This window comes from Argopecten irradians, chromosome 7 (genome assembly GCF_041381155.1).
Source record: "Argopecten irradians isolate NY chromosome 7, Ai_NY, whole genome shotgun sequence".
Classification (NCBI taxonomy): Eukaryota; Metazoa; Mollusca; class Bivalvia; order Pectinida; family Pectinidae; genus Argopecten; species Argopecten irradians.
This window is the reverse complement of record NC_091140.1, coordinates 6,403,991-6,422,089: the sequence shown is the minus strand read 5'-3', so window position 1 is coordinate 6,422,089 and position 18,099 is coordinate 6,403,991. Positions and strand designations below refer to the sequence as shown.

The 18,099-nt window shown below is 35.4% G+C and overlaps 2 protein-coding genes across 2 annotated transcripts; both read left to right on the top strand.

The window, feature by feature from the left end:
* Positions 1-2,564: 2,564 nt before the first annotated feature.
* On the top strand, positions 2,565-4,931 carry LOC138327385 (heat shock protein 70 A1-like). The gene has a single exon (XM_069273442.1). It carries the CDS (start codon positions 2,761-2,763, stop codon positions 4,663-4,665), a length of 1,905 nt encoding a protein of 634 aa, XP_069129543.1. The 5' UTR covers positions 2,565-2,760; the 3' UTR covers positions 4,666-4,931.
* Positions 4,932-5,061: 130 nt separating this feature from the next.
* On the top strand, positions 5,062-16,275 carry LOC138327388 (leucine-rich repeat-containing protein 74B-like). Its single transcript, XM_069273450.1, has 12 exons — positions 5,062-9,151; positions 9,708-9,898; positions 10,228-10,335; positions 10,870-10,960; positions 11,651-11,700; positions 12,124-12,205; positions 13,189-13,274; positions 13,732-13,926; positions 14,360-14,455; positions 14,625-14,897; positions 15,196-15,281; positions 15,788-16,275. The coding sequence occupies exons 1-12, from the start codon at positions 8,953-8,955 to the stop codon at positions 16,005-16,007; spliced, it is 1,677 nt and encodes a 558-aa protein (XP_069129551.1). The 5' UTR covers positions 5,062-8,952; the 3' UTR covers positions 16,008-16,275.
* Positions 16,276-18,099: the final 1,824 nt, after the last annotated feature.

Below are 18,099 nucleotides of genomic sequence, written 5' to 3'. Positions count from 1 at the left end.
GATGGGACCAGTTTTCCCGATTGATGTTATCTAATATGATTTCTGAAAGCATGAAAATCAGCAATTTTACCTGTTTTTTTTTTGAAAATCAGACATTCAAAACCGGAAGTGCATTTTGTTTTATTAATATATAAGTTAATATATTAATTTTCTATCCAAAATCGTACTCAATCCATCTGAAAATTATTGAACTTTTATAACATATCAAAGTTATTCTGCTGCATATAACTATTTTAAGAGTTTATTTAAAAACCCCTAAGCACATACAGAGGTACATCTGCCGATCATAAAAATGGCGAAGTTGCCAATCTCTATGTATATATGTTTCTGCCTATACCAATGTCATGTAAGTTTATGCGTTCATACATTTTAGGATAATTATTACCTCACTACATAAGGTCTATTTCAGGGGCAAGCATGACAAGTTCAAAGATGGAAAATATTGTTCAAACAAAGATAGTTTTCAGAATTTCATAGACTTCATCTACATGTACCAAAACACTGGCTGAGTACCGACTCTAGCTTGTGATTGTAACTGTGTTGTGTGGTAGAGCTTAGTTCCGCTTGAGAGATCAAACAATACAGGTGACAGTTTCGACTGTGTATTTTAACGGTAATGTGTAAGGTCTTCTTCACGAATTTAAGTGCCAACGAAATTGTAAAATTTTAGAATCCACGAAAATTGAGCCCAACGAAAATAAATGATTTCACAGTATGTCAGAGCCTATAAATAAAACCTATTGACACAACCACAGGTGTCTGCTTCTGGTCTGATAAAAAATATAATAACCTACCCCTACTATATGGTTCATATAGTAGGGGTAGGACATTGTATTTTTCCACAACCAGATGCAGACGCCTGTGATACAACACTCACGGTCAAGTACACAACAACTATCCACTCATTCAATTTATATATTTAAGGATTCAAACTCGTGACCGAGGCTTAGAATACGGTGATGATGTGTCGAAAAACATGTAACCACATGTATTCTATACCAAAACAGTCCCCACCTGTTGATGTAGGAGAACCTGATTTATCGTTGGTTTCTGTTATAGTTTCTATTGGGGCACGACGTGCTAGAGGTAAACCAATACTTTAATTCGATGTATGTATAAGACTTCTCTTCTTTACCATTTACAGCATAATTAGACATTTCATTGAATGCATCTAGCTTTAATTTTAGCCATAAGATAACAAAATACTTTATATCACACTTTGTTATCTTGTTGTAAATATCAAAATATATATACTGTCATACCAGAAGATACGCTACGGCTATGATAACTTTCTACATGTGTTACTTGATTTATTTCAGAATCAAAAAGGTCCAAGGTACATTTCCAGAATGGCATAAAACGGTTTAGAATTAGAATTTAAAACGAGACTGATTTCACTATAAAACAAGAGTTGTTGGAGAACAGCAAAGCTCGCCTATTCAGAAGAAGTTGATGTTCAAGTATTTACTATTTAAACATGGAAATATGACAAATTAATAGACTCAAAAACCCCCTAAAGGGCCCCAAATTGGTTGTATTATCACGTTCAGCATTCATACACATTAGGAAAATAAAATCATAAACATTTATGATGACTTATACTTAAACAATTGACAAAATAGAAACTTGCTCAAAACCTTTAACATGGAAATATGACAAATTAACAGACTCAAAAACCCCCTAAAGGGCCCCAAATTGGTTGTATTACCACGTTGAGCATCCATGCACATTAGGAAAATAAAATCATAAACATTTATAATGACTTAAGCTTAAACAATAGAAAAAATAGAAACTTGCTCAAAAACTTTAACATGGAAATATGACAAATTATCAGACTCAAAAAAACCTAAAGGGCCCAAAATTGGTTGTATTATCACGTTCAGCATCCATACACATTAGGAAAATAAAATCATAAACATTTATGATGACTTCAGCTTGAACAATTGACGAAACAGAAACTTGCCCAAAAACTTTAACGTGAAATGGGACGCCAACGCTGACGCCGACGCCGGGGCGACAACATTAGCTTCCCCTATTCTTCGAATAGGCGAGCTAAAAAGAGAAGAATCCTTTAAAAAAGAGGTATTTTATTAACTTGTCTAAAATTCATAAAAATTGATGTCATTATTTATTTTAAATTTCATGTATGATTTGGTAATTGGTTTTTTAAAACAGCATCCGCATTCTCAGAAAAAAAAATAGAATAAATTTTTTATACCCCTACAAAATTAAAATAAATAAATAAATAGTGACATCTATGCTTAGGCCCAATTAAAATCATGTACCAATTTAGAAATTATGTCTATTACTTATAACTCGATTTAATATTTTTATGTGATTCTGTGTACAATAAAAATGCGAATTGTGTTCATATAATTAAATAAAAAATTACATTACAGTATTGAAGATAAAAAAGAGTTGATCGACTACTATATTCAGGTATTACGATATCAACAGATTTGCTGAGTCACGGGTATTAAGTTAACATTCTTACATAAGATGTTGATGTGAATAGCGTAGTTATAAATCGTAGTCGGTGGTGATTCTGGAGAAATCGACGAATGTGCCGCGAGCCAGAACACACTAGAACATGAGAGATGGACCTACATAGTTTGTACAGTGTGCGTAGGTGCCGGGGGATGTTATTTAAAGCTTCCGGGACGGTTTCATTACAATCAGATTCTCTCTGGCGAGAAACACACACACAGCAAGCGAGTGATACAGACGGACTAACTCAGCCCGGAACAAACTTCTGGCGTCATGGCTGCTCAAGCTATAGGCATTGATTTGGGAACCACCTATTCCTGTGTAGCTGTATTTCAGCATGGAAAGGTTGAGATTATCGCGAATGAACAAGGCAACAGGACAACCCCTAGTTATGTGGCCTTCACAGACACAGAACGGTTAATTGGGGATGCCGCTAAAAATCAAGTGGCCATGAACCCAAGTAAGTCTGTTTTTGACGCCAAGAGACTCATCGGGCGAAAATTCGACGACACTTCTGTCCAATCAGACATGAAAAATTGGCCATTCAAAATAATCAACAAGAGCGGAACTCCTATTATTCAAGTGCAGTTCAAAAGTGAGACCAAGATGTTCAGTGCTGAGGAAATAAGCTCAATGGTGTTAACGAAAATGAAGGAAACAGCAGAAGCTTACCTAGGAAAGAAGGTGAAGGATGCCGTCGTTACTGTTCCCGCTTATTTCAATGACTCTCAGCGACAGGCGACTAAAGACGCCGGCGCCATTGCTGGGCTTAACGTTCTTCGTATTATCAACGAACCCACGGCTGCGGCTCTGGCCTACGGTCTCGATAAAAACCTGAGTGGCGAGAAAAATGTCCTGATCTACGACCTAGGAGGTGGCACTTTCGATGTTTCTATTCTTACAATTGACGAGGGCTCCATGTTTGAAGTTCGATCTACGGCTGGTGATACTCACCTGGGTGGTGAGGATTTCGACAACAGGTTAGTCACCTTCTTCATTAATGAATTCAAACGCAAGCACCACAAAGACATGAGTAACAACCCTCGTGCAATCCGTCGTCTGAGGACGGCATGTGAGAGAGCGAAACGCACCCTCTCTAGCAGCTCTGAGGCAAGTGTTGAAATAGACTCTATGTTCGAAGGGATAGACTTTTATACAAAGATCTCCCGTGCGAGATTTGAGGAACTTTGCTCAGACCTATTCAGAACTACCATTGAACCTGTCGAACGTGCTCTGATCGATGCCAAGCTCGACAAGAGTAAGATCCATGACATTGTTCTAGTGGGTGGATCAACTCGTATTCCCAAGATTCAAAAATTGCTGCAAGATTTTATGAATGGCAAAGAACTGAACAAATCCATCAATCCTGACGAGGCTGTGGCGTATGGTGCGGCTGTTCAGGCTGCCGTCCTCTCCGGCGATACCAGCAGTGCCATCAAAGATGTTCTCTTGGTCGACGTGGCTCCATTGTCTCTCGGCATTGAAACAGCTGGAGGTGTTATGACCAATCTCATCGAACGAAACAGTCGTATTCCCTGTAAAACATCTAAAACCTTCACGACGTATGCAGATAACCAGCCAGGGGTCCACATACAGGTGTACGAGGGCGAAAGGGCTATGACCAAAGATAATAACTCACTGGGAAAATTTGATTTGGACGGCATACCTCCTGCACCACGTGGGGTACCCCAAATCGACGTCACCTTTGATATTGATGCAAACGGTATTCTGAATGTGTCGGCGGAGGATAAGAGAACCGGGAAATCTAACAAAATTACAATCACGAACGACAAAGGAAGACTCAGTAAGGCTCAGATTGACCGAATGGTGTCTGAAGCTGAGCAATATCGCGAGGCAGATGAAAAACAGAGGCAGGCAGTGTCCGCAAGGAACACGCTCGAGAACTATGTGTTTAACGTGAGGATGGCAATAAATGAAACAGCCGGAGATAAACTTACACAAGAGGAAAAAACAACAGCCTTAAACAAATGTGAGGACACCCTTAAGTGGTTAGAGGCTAACATGTTGGCCGAGAAGGAGGAGTACGACTACAAAATGAAAGAGGTTCAGGATGTGTGTTCACCAATGATGAACAAACTCCACGGCGGCGGGGGTCAAGGTCAGAACCAAGGTCAAGGCGCTAAAAGTAGTGGTCCAACCGTTGAGGAAATGGACTAAATAAAACCTTTCGAGTTAAGTATAAATTCTTGAAATTAGCTCATACCGCAAAGTAGTACTTGTATCGGCGCTCTGTTTATAAATCTCGAACATTTATTAATGTTATCTGCATTCGCTCTTACTGTAGCTGTTTGTTATACAATTCCTGGTCTGATCTTAATGCTACTAAATTGTACCGTTGTTAATTCTTTTCTGTTGTTAAGGCTAATTGAGTCAATGTTGCGCAGTCTTTATACATGTTGTCAATAAATTACTGTTAAAACAAACATCGTATGTTTTGTTCCTTGAGAACGAAGAAAATATATTTCAATTTAAGATATTAAGATAAGTCTCCTTAAACAAAATAAATGCAGTTGTACAGAAAAAATAGTTATTAAGGAATGAATAAGAAAACAGACGAGGCCTGTACTAGTCCTTTTATAAAGAAAATGTATATTGACTCGTTTGAAAAGTAAAAAATGACAGAAACCAAACCAAGCAAGCACGAATAACCAGATGGTTTTATATATAGATATAAGCGCTAAACCTATATTCCGAAAGGAAGTCAATCTAATTAATAATGCCTTTAGTTCGCTAACATAGCTAGTACAATCGTAGAATTGAAAAAAACCTACTGTCGTTGACTGCTATAAGCACCTAGTAGACGTATCTATTCTATGTCGTTATACAGCAGGTTACTACTCTTGTGTATTGATGTTTTTGCGTGGTTTGTGTCTCTGAAATTAATTTCATGATATGAGGTAATCATTGTTAGCTAATGGAACACTGATTTATATTAACTTATAAATCAAAATTTGTTATTTCTCTTGTAATGGTATAGCATCAACCACAAAGTCAACATAAGTTTCCACACAGCAAATATTCCAGGGTGTACAGATATTTGCCAGACACACATCGAATTAACTGGAATATTTTATATATATTGAGTCGTACTGACGCTTATTAGATTCTTTATATCGAGTTCTACAGATGACAATAGACTAGTCTTTGTCGATTACTTGATTATTTCAGTTTTATTCTTATATACCTAAGAAAACTGCAAAAACTATGAAACGAAACATGCTCAGAAATACGCAGTACGTTAAACAGACTTTTCTTACTTCGCTATAAATAAAATCCTTAAACCTGTTACCAGTGCATTTTATAATCATTATGTAATATTTCACATATTCCTATTACAACTGTTTGACATAACTTGCATTAATGCATACACCAGATTTTCAATGTAATGGAATAGCTGACGTAACTGGAATATCTAACATAACTTTGTCTCTCTGTTCAAATATATAGAGAGTTCCAGAATCGCCCTGCAGGTAGGGCGTTAGAATTGTACCTGCTGCCCCTATTGCATGATCGTAAAAGGCGACTTAATTTAGGATCTTATCTTTTCTCTTCTTCCTAACTGACTTTATCTTTCCTAATGCCTCCCTTGGCACCGCCTCACTTTTGGCCTTGAGTTGAGCGTTCGCCCCTGTGAGGAAGGCTCTGGGTTCTGTCCCCTGGCCGAGACACACCAAAGTCTATAAAAGTGGTAGTTTCTGCTCCTGCTTAGCGTTCAGCATACAGGGAGTGGGACGACTGGTTCGCCCGTTGTCAGTATAATGTGACCGGGTGGGGTATGTTGCTTGGTGTCTTCGGCGGCATGCTTCAGTGATATAGCACTATAAAAAGGGCAACAGTTCCACTATACAAGAAGACACAACACGAACATACCGCAGTCTCCCAGTACACTCACCTCGCACAACATACACGCAACACACCGCATACATGGGAGGCCGTCCTTACATGACCATAGCTGTTAATAGGACGTTAATAAATCAAAAAAAAAAAAAAAAAAAAAAAAAAAATCATCCACGCTTGTTACATTGAATCGTAAGTATGTTTTAGTAAGGAATAAACAAGGCTAAGTTAAAATGGCAAAACCTTTAGACAAAGATACGATGTTAAGATACTATATGTAATAAGGCTTGAGTGAAGGTGATCGTGACTATGGTAGGTGTGTATTCGTCACCTGTAATTATTCTCACTTTCCCAGAAGATCACAAGCCTTGCTCTAGTTTGTTTATCATCGTGAGTTAGCGCAGTGCCGACTACTACAGATATATAGATATCGCTTAGAGGCCCACATACATCACACACACTACAACATACCTTTATCATCACTCTGTACAGCAACTGTAGCGTCATTACTGTATACAACGTTTTTTTGTCAATGCAGTGTCTGAGATATTAATAATTGCTATAAATATATACTTTACACAATGATCGTTCATTAATATTTATAATAACTCAAAAAATTTCACATATTTTCCGCACGCCCATAGTTTGGCATTACTAAACATATTCAAAACCTTTTGAAAGGGTACAATTACGACATTTTGCATCAGAGTGCGTTGATATGTTAGCCAAGAACACTATTATAAGGTGTAATTACATTAAATTAGTTTATCAACACTGTTTATAGCAAATATGAAAGTAACCTTGCAATTTTACAATAAAAATGCCATACTTCGTGATATACATCACTACTCTCGATGTCGATCATAATCGATAGCATGGCTCAGGTATTTCAATTGTAAACAGGTGTCGAACCTTCCAGAATCACTTTAAGTTAACCATGGTTGTACATGCACCGTAGGCGGTTTGATACATCCCGAAGCTATGTCCGCCAAGGCACAGAGCCAAGAGACGGGAGCTTTAAAAAAAACGATAAAACTGGATTCTGTCCAATATCACACGACCCGTACTTGTTAAGAGAATTGTTGTTTGTTCTGCGATGATGAAACTTTTCATGAGTCAGCCAAAAATTTGTAACATAGTTTGGAATGTTAATTTAAAGTTTATTTTTGTGTGTTTTCCCCATAAATTTATTATGTCTTATTCATTGTGTGTTTTAGGCATTAAAGAAAACATGACATGCGTAGAACTATACGCAATTTTGGTTGAATACATAGTTGTAATGTTCTTGATTCTGTGCAAGCTAAAACATGTGAATAAAAAAACAGCATTAAAAAGAACACCAAACATAGGAAAGTATAGTACTGTAATACCTCCCTCCATAAGAAAAAAAAATGAAACGTATTGTCCATTTCCTCACTACACGAATGCAATCATATCCCTACATTATTTAATACACGTGTCAATAGATTGCATCAACACAAAAGACCGTTTATAAATATATAGGACCAGGCCTCCCATAAGAGTTAGAGTTCCTTGCTGCTTCAATGCTATACAAATATACGTCAAATCTGTGCTGATCTCCATTGACACACAAGGGGATGTCAGAGTCACGGTGACAACAAGACGTATCGCTATATCAACAGAGGCCATGACGTCATACCACATATAACACGTTAATTAGGTAGACGATTGGCTGGATGGAGGAATCACAACAAGTTACGGATGGCATCAGATAGTAGTATATGATTTATTGAGATGTTGAGAGGGGTTGATAAAGTCAGTACACAGTGCCAGCTCGGTACTCAGGTTAGTTGTACAGATCGTGGTACTATTATAGGGATAGGGAGTAACACACAAAAGGACGTCAGGTGGGTTTAACCCAATCAGCAGTTTACTTTGGTAGAATAAACATCTTTGAGACTGTTTTTTTTCATCACTGATGTCAACCTATTTTAGGTATAAATATTAATTCAAACATCAAATCCAGTGCAAATATGCACTTACATCATTATGCTTGTTATCGTATGGAGAGGGCGACTATAAGATTTGAATGCTGCCTAATCAAAGTTAAATCTTTTGGATTTGATAAAATATGTTTGAATTAATATAAATAATATCACCTAACCAATGAAGCACAAGTCGCTAAGAGGAACATCAAAACACACTATCCTGTCTTAACTGCTTCATCTGTTGGTAGGTAAAGCATGTAGTCGAGATCGTTCGGTTGGGAATCAGCATTTATAAAATCGAGAAAAATGAGGCATATAATTACAAACAAACACAAAAGAAAGTAGCCCTAAAAGAAAGACTCCATTGTAATAGAACATTAAGATGTTAGTCATTGCATTTCCCCGGAATCAATACGGATTTTCTTGTATTGCACATCAATTCATTGACTTTTGACCGCATACCTAACACAAGTCATCTCAAATGGAATGTCAAGAATGTAAGACAATAATCAATAAACAGTGGCAAAGTTCGTTATAGAATCATAAGTCTTTACAAAATTGTTTCTCGGTTCATAAAGGTCACAGTAAGAATTGGAAACAGACGAGGAATCGTAAAATGATAAAATCTTTACATATCTAACATATAAGTGTTTTGAACATGGGCTGGATTACAGTTAAAATGGATAAAATAAAAAGCATAATGATTAAGAAGACCAAACGGGATGTTGCTGATAAAGAAGAGATAGGATTTTCATTACCGAGGCTCAAAACAAGTGACAAATTCCATGTGGCTTTTAGTCGTTCAGACACAGAATTTCTGACAGTGGCAGTGAAGAAACGGACATCACAGAAGATAGGTAGGTGTATCAATCTATCAATGTTAGTGGTGAAAATGTTTAGGACGGTTAGATATGAAAGCTTTTCAATGTTTATTCCACATATTAGCACGTAAAATGTTTTGTCTCGAACATTTCTGACCTAAAGACTTGAATGCATATTATATCCTTTGTACATTCTGACTTCCATATGGCAATATAATACGATATACGCATCTTAAGGTTAAGACAAACACTCGTGTATGATATGCGTCAGACGAATTTGACATGGAAAATTATTGAATTTCTCCAATTTTTTCTTCATATTTAAATAATATGAATGAATGGCACCTTACCATCCATACTTTCTTGTTTTGCTATATATTTACTCGGGTTTAGCTGTCTGTATATAACGATACTTTAGCTATTTATTATCACTGAATAATTCTAGAGGAATGCATATTACAGTTGAATTATAAAAGGTCTTTAACCTTTCAATTGTCCAGCCCTAAAGTAATCCAATAAAAATGACAAACCGTAAGTTTGTTAAATGGCAACTATTAGATATGGCAGCATTTAACAGATAATTATGAATCAGTTTCAGTTTGGCAGACCCGTGCAAACGCTAAAGAGACAGGAAGAAGGAGAAATTATTACACAAAAATATGCGAAAAGGTTAAAGTCATTCCCATCCGAAGGGTCATGGGTCAGATAGGGGCACCACGCATGTCTGTCCGGGATCATTGCCTCCGACCAAAAGAAATCAGGACTATTTGTAAAATGTTGCGGGTATGCAAATACATATTTATATTAAAAATTCTGGAAATGGAACAATATTTTTTTCTTCTTTTCATTTCTTTAATTCTTGCTTTTTTAAATTCTGTCAATCAATCAAAATATCATGTTTTTGTTGGTAAAATTGTTAAATTCTACTTGTTGTTAGATCACTAATGTAATACTTGTTGACGAGGTTTATAATGAAAGGGATACCTCTTTATGTTTTCTCGGGCAACATGTACTGTCTACTCTTTCATGGGACTCTTCACATATAAAATCACATCCGTTTATAATTCCATCTATAATTTATTGTTGTTCTGACGAAATTTAATATGATATAGGGGGATGGGTACCTTGACATACTGGACCTGTCCGGAAACCTAATGTCCAGTCGTGAATGCCGATATGTCCAGGAGGTATTGGTATCTACACCTAAACTGACCACACTGGTAAGAAGCATTTTTAATTTGCATCATACAATGGTTCCAATATTGTTTAGACTTCGGCTTCGGGTTTATTTTTTTCTCACCTTTTGAAACGAAAAACAATTATATGCAGCTAGATGCTATGCAATGCTATATGGGTATGTTATCGTGTTTGTATACTATGATAGATAGGAATTATTTAAACAGTAATGAAGATGTATAATATTTATGTACTGCGTTTATTAGTTGTACGATAATAACAATACCACAACAACTACAGATTCGGTAATACAAAGACATATAACATCATCTATATATTAATATCATCGTAGGATTTTTGGTGTTTTGAGACTAATATTTGTATCCTTTGCAACGAAAATTACATGAAAGAATATTGAGAATAATAAAATCGAAAGAAATTTTTTTTCGATATCTTATTATACCTAAATTAATATTTTATTTATCAAAACCTTATAGGTTGATAATTCTCACTATAGTATACTAATTTGTATATCAGTTCTTACTAGTATATTCACTGTGTATATTTGTATCGTTCAGGCGTTAGATGACTGTGGTCTGGACAATGAAACCCTTGATGGTCTGTGTAAGTGTCCGGGTGTGTTACAGCTCAAACACCTCAGTCTGGCCGGTACGTAGGTTTAGTTTTCAAGGAGAGATGTAATGACGAACAGATTATATAAACTAGTAAAAGCTGTTATCATAGACAGTCCTACAATGTCATCATTTCACTTGTTAAATAATTATGTAATTGTTTCATTTCAATGTAGATTTATGGATAATGTAACAGGTTTATGGTTTTTCATGATAAATGATTGAACAATTAATAATAATTCATCAGAACTTAATGCCTGAATAATGACATATGAGGACGTTCTTGGACATTCAATACTATACTATTTGATTGCTAGTTTTTATTACCTAGATCTCATTGAGTCATTTATTTAGAATATACATAAACCTATGAATCAATATAACAGTTACATTTCCATGTAAAAAAGAAGTATGAAAAGAAATGCCCGAATTCAAAAATTGAATAGAACTTTCTATGAATATAAATCTTATACAGTAGATATGAATGCGCGGAGATAAACTATAATGGAATTACTACAGTAAGTCACTCTCGAAAGGTTTACAGTAGATGTCCGACTTTGATATACTACATTCAACTGAAAAATGAGGTATTTGTTTCAGTCTTTACTACCGTAGTGGTTTAATTCAAAAGAAAAAAAAGTTATCGACATATTTAATTCTCTCTCTATAAATAAAATCGTTAACTTGTTTGCATGTATAATATATTAAACAATTATAATCACAAAAGGCAATCGTATCCAGGACAAAACAGGTGGATCTATAGCAGCTATGTTACAGGTAGGTCTCATGTAGCGAATTTATATACTATTATCTGTTACCGACGTAATACTGTTTTATATCAAATAAGGTTTAAAGAATCGATCAGGAAGATGTATATTTTCCTCATATTGCACTGGCAAGATTTTCTTCACTGTGTATGTATTTTCCCGATGTACATTCATTACATATTTATCAATACGTCATTAATTGTTGATTAAGCATGACAAAATCATCTAAATGACAAACTATTTATATGTTATAATGTGCTATCTGATAAGTGTATTTATATCCTCGTGTTCCGCCATGCTGTGAAGAACATATTTCAGAAACTAAAAAGTGACATAATGATTGACGTTACGTAACATGTGTGTTGGCACGTGCGTTGAATAACAGTGTTAAGAGTTCTGTATAATTATTTCTTGACTCGTGTCTTCATTCCAGGGCTGTAAGGCACTGAGACACTTTAACTTGAGTCGTAATGCCTTTGAGACTGACGGGTGCAAAATGCTCGGCCAGGCAATAGGTAAGAACTGAGAGTAAATGTTTAATAAACAGTAAACACATTGAACTGGTTCTCAAAACAGTGTATTGAAGACGTACATGATGGTAGGATCATAAATAAAGTGAGTGAAAATGAGTCTGTAACTACAGCTGTTTGTTTGTCGTAAATTGAATGGCGATTTCAATCAGTTTTAGTAAAATAGTTAATTATTCACCGATGTGAACATATTGTTTGGTAAAGATGCTAAAAGTTTAAAATTGTTTACAGTTTTTCGCTCAAATCAGTTCCACAAACTAGAATGAAATGCCGAGAACTTTAATAGAAATGAAAATGCAAAATGTATTTGGTATCTACTGAATCTTTCGTTTTGTTAGTTTTTATAACAATGTAAATCAGAAAGTGTAAAAAAAGTGTTTAGTTGACCTATTTTATGAAAAACAGAGTATACATTTTCCTGATGCCAACTGGACTGATCCGATGATAGTTGTGCGATAGGCGGTTACTGCCTTGTCCCTCCGATCACTGCTGATACACGGTGTACATGTCTGTCATACCATGTCGCTGTACAACATACAGCTTACACCTGTCAGTTAGAGGAATGATACCTAGCAATCCTCAGCAGCCATTGTGGTATGTCTAATCCTATCAGGATAGACCAATAACAGCCCACGCGGATATTTACAGATTACTTACCTCACACGGACAATTCATTGTAGCATATACATGTAACATTATCTAGTTTCATTTTTTTATAGTTTCTTGAAATGGATGTTTTATTTTGTAATGTAGAATCAAATGTGTAAGTATTTTCACGAACGATTTAATTTCTTATGTTAAGAAATTGCGAAAAATCGCCGCGAATTTGACTTGGGATGACGAAATTAAATCGCATTAAAAACTTGTTAGGGTTGATGAAATCAAATGATCACAAAGAGAGTTTGTTTGATTACACTATCCTGTCAGAAAGGGCTTTTGGAAAAAAAGTAATTGGTATTGAATTTCAGAGGAAAACAGAAGCATCAAAGAACTAGACCTGAGTTGGAATCACATCAGAGGGCGTGGCAGTATATACATATCACGTGGTATACAGGTTAGACACTTATTTATACGTGCACATGATTATCACGCGTGTATGATCTAATTATCTACTTGTGTTTATGTTTACCATAAACGTAGGCGAAGTCCATATTGCAACGATATCAATCTTAAATCGATGATGGTAACTCTATTAAGCATATAAAGGATATTTGAAATAGCATGTTCTGCTTTTATGTTTGTTAAATATCTGGAAAATGAAACTTTTATTGGGAATCGTAATTTAAAAGAAATACTTGTTATAAAGATTCTGATATTGCATTTACTGATGAAAACTACTTTTCAGATTCAGTGATTTAGTTTTTTTTCTTTTCTTTTTTTAAATCTGTTCGTGAAATTTTCATTTTGAATGATTGGTATGATCTTTTATTGAAACAGATGTATGAGGAATTTGAATTCAGATCGAAATGGACCTGAAATTTGGCGTTATATTGAATAGTGTATATTTATAGTGTAACACTTGCATTACGGACTTGAACTTGGCCTGGAATGGGTTTGGTTTCGAGGGATGTTCCGCCATGTCCGAGGCCCTACGTCACAACACAACACTCACCAAATTAAACATGGCATGTAACAGAGTCCATCCTCCGGCCATGCTAGAACTGACTAGAGGCCTTTGTGTCAATAAGTGCCTTCTCGTACTTGACGTACGTACGTGTGCTGCATACCATATAGTGGTTCATATATCTCTCGTTTTTATGGCTTTCGCATCATTACATTGTAAGAAATATTTGGGGTTATCCGCACATACTGTAAATCATCTTATTTTCCCGGCGACTTTATGTCTACTTTTCATGCCAGGAGAAATAGGAGATTTAGGCATATGAATTTATGTTTACCTGTGTGTTCAATTTAGGGGCGATTTATTTTCCCGATTGTTTTATCGTCCGCGGAATTAAGTTGGTTAATAGCTACAATATTATCTTTTTAATGTAAATTCACTACTTAGACCAGTATTTCTGTATATAAACGGAGTGAAATAGTAGGTCAGCGCATTACGTTCTACAAACTGACGTGTTGTTTGGACTCGATTCTTGTGTTGTTGTGAGTTTTTCTAAGTGTATCTTGTCTTATGTTCAGCTCAGCAACAATCCCATTACGCCTATATACACCACCATCCTCATCAATGCCATCAAGAAGAGTCCGGAAATGTCACTGCAGTTATTGCGCCTTGAGGTTTGATTTTATATTGCAATACTCTGTATTAATTGGTGGTATCTAGTAACTAAGTATGTAAATGATAACATGTCTTTTGAGGTTGATATCCAAATTGTTATAATTGTAATTCATATATCATGTCTTTTTAATGTTTAGAGCTATTTTATATTTGTTTTGCTTTCCCTAGAAAATTGTGGTCGACAAACCCTTTGTGGACACGTTAAATGAATTGAAAGATCAACGCGGTTTTGAAGCTGTGTACGAGTTAGCCCTTCCAGTAAAAAGCATCTCCGAAGATAAGATGCGGAAGGAAATTCAGGCTCCATCTGTATTTAATATGGATCCACTAAAGTTATTATACATGCTCAAGGAGAAAAACAGGGCCCAGGATTTCTTCAGGCGGATAAACAAAGATAACGATGATTCCGTTTCTCCAGAGGAGATCAAACAATTGTTTAAGGTGAGGCATGCTATCTTTGCATCATTCATGAAGTACTAGGACAAAGGCAACAAACGGATTATTTGTGGTTTTCTGAACACAGATTTTCATTTTATTTTAAAGACATTACATAGTAACAATATTTTTGTTTAATTTTGATATTGAGCAGAATCTTTAAAAGATATGATAATTCGTTTGAAAGTTAGATATTTATAAAAGCTTATTTTCGTAACAAATAGGACTAGTTTCTATCATATTGTGTAAAATACATATTCAGAAAGGATATATTGAATATACAATTGCGTTTATCTAATTTCAGGAATCGGGGGTCCCTGTATCTGATATGGTCATCGATAAAATTGTCAACTTCCTAGACGAGGACGGGGACGGGCACATCGATATGAGGTAAAGCCTGTTCATAAAACGTGTCATACAAATGCTTGATATGAAACGTCGATCAAAACTTGTAAAAAGATATTTAATCCTGAATAGATAACTCAATTAAAATGCAATGTTTTACACGTGTGTGTTCTACAATATGTTTCTGAGGACTGTTATACATTTGTTCATTGCTTGAAAATACAATCATTTCCCTTGGCTGGTTGATGATGCATGGAGTCAACGTCCTATCAACAACCAATGTCGTCAGCTGACGGTTTCATATGTATAAAATGTGTAGCGTGTGTGATTGCACGTACGTTTAGGAGGCTAGTAAATTTCGCGAATTCTATTTCAAAACATTTCCACGAAGATTAATTTACGAGTATTTCAAATTGAATGAAAAAAACATTGAATTAAATTGTGAAAGAATCGTCGAAGATTTTAATTCCGCGGAGATAAACTTTTGTTTTGTTAAAAGTTATTTCGATTGCAAAATCAGCGGAAATAAATCGCATATCAATTGTTTTTAGGGAGTTCCTGGCTGGAGACAAGAAGATGAGAAAGATGTCGAGAGACACCAGGAAGTCTGGAGATGAGGACATGAACAAATATTCACGTTCCTTCAGGAAAGGAAATATAGATCCAATGACATTTAGACTCAAGGTGTCGAACGCACCCAATCTCCTGTCCCCCGTGCTGTCCCGAGAGTCGTCCCCCAATGGAGAGTCTCCTAGGAAACTGTCTAGTTGAGTTTTACATGACACCGATGGATGAAGACAATTTCTCAGACAGACGTTTGGGGTATCAGCTTGTAATGTATAGGGCTGAAAGTATGCATGGATGCTTTATTATGATGCAAGGGAAACAACTCCGGTATACATACAGGCGATTGATCTAATTCGTGAACAAAGATGTTACCATAACAAATACAAAAAATGACGAGAGAAAACAGCATTCACATTATTGTTTTTGTATGGTATCAAAGGAACAGCCATTAAAAAACATTTCTTTTTTTAAATTGTAGTTTACTGCGAGATTTGACTTTAAAAGATTGGATAAAAAACAGACACTTGACAGTGTAAAAATAACCCTTATTTTAAACTTAAAGGCCCACTACCTTCTTAAAACATAAAATATAATAAAGATAAAATCTCTACAAAAATAATAACATAAGAAAGGGTATATCAATGGCCTAAGGTGAGGTTACAACACCAATCAAAGTTTTCAAATGTAATCTATGTTAACACATCCTCGATACTCAAGGGGTTACTATCACTGACATTATCTCACCCCTTGGGAACTTTGATTGAAAATTGAAATTGAATACATTGAAAACTTTGATTGGTGTTAGCTAGCGCGCTTCATGGAATTTGCCTCTGTCCAGTTTGCATTCATATTGGCTATGAATGCCAACTTAAAGACGTTCAATGCTTAAATAACTACGAATCATTGTACAATTCCATTTTACAAGTCAAAAGTTATTTCGGAAAGGTGGTTAATCTATCTTCATTACTCCATATGAAATAAAATTCGCACACACACCAGACGACAATAATGACCTTGACACTTATAATTACATGAACATTTTCTCATTGAATTGGTTATCAAGTAATAAATGGCTCTGCATTTGTTGCTTACGGATGTCTATTGATATCGTTAAAAATAAATTTCATTTCATGAACAGCGGCGTAAATTAAGGTACTAGAAATTTTGTCCCTTTACACTTGTAACATGTAATGTAGCAAAGTCTTATAAATCTATGCTCAACATTCACATGTACCTAATATTGATACAAAGCTATTTTACTTTGCTTAATCGGTTTGACCTCAAATCTTGTAAACCCGATTAGCGATAACACTTGCATATGGCCACTTAATGCTTAACACCCAATTGACGAAAGCGTAGAGACATGTTAAACACTTATTACCGTTTTTGAAAATTTTGAATACACTTTCAATATTCCTTAACAAAGTATAAACATAATATCATGTTTGTTGCTGTATAATATGTACAGAATAAAAATGATCACTCTTGAATTGGGAAAACATAAAACGGTGTAGGGAAAGTATGAAAATAGTAGCATACTTACTATTGGTATTTTATGAACGATTGTGATTATCATATTGAATAATTAATGTATGAAGAATATGGTTTGATGATGTAGAGCTATGTGAAAAAAACCGGAAATCACATTAACGTGTTTAATGTCAATTAATATAACACAGCTTTACAACTATAAAGGATAATATATAGTCACAAGTATTAATACCAGTGTAGTACCATTGCGGTTTGGTAAGCCTGTCATTTAATACCTTTACCTATTATATATGGTTGTAATATGGAATCAGGCTGTTCACAACAATCAACCACACACTTTATAATATATAATGCTAGTTTCATAATCACACTTATAAAGTGCTGACCTTGAAAATATATTGAAGTATAGGTTGTGATATTTTTGTATGCATGTCCATGTTACATATACAATGGACTAATTACAAACTTTATTGTGCGCGCTAGCACTCAAGTTAAAATTGTAGACAGCCCGATGTCCATTACATATAAATGGATATATACTATATGGCAAACAATGCTAATACACTAATACAGGTAGCATGTATATTCTTGGGACATTTTGAAGTTGATTTGAATAGAAAGTTTTTACAAATATTATTGTCAGTGTAAATCCAAAGAGAGAACAATCCACACAGTCAAGTTGACAAAGTATGATCTCAAAAGCAGATTGATGACGTCAAAAATATATTGATGCCGCAAGAGACTCCGTATTGTTACACAGAGACAGCATACATTGGGCTAGGACAGGCACCAGACAATGGTGATG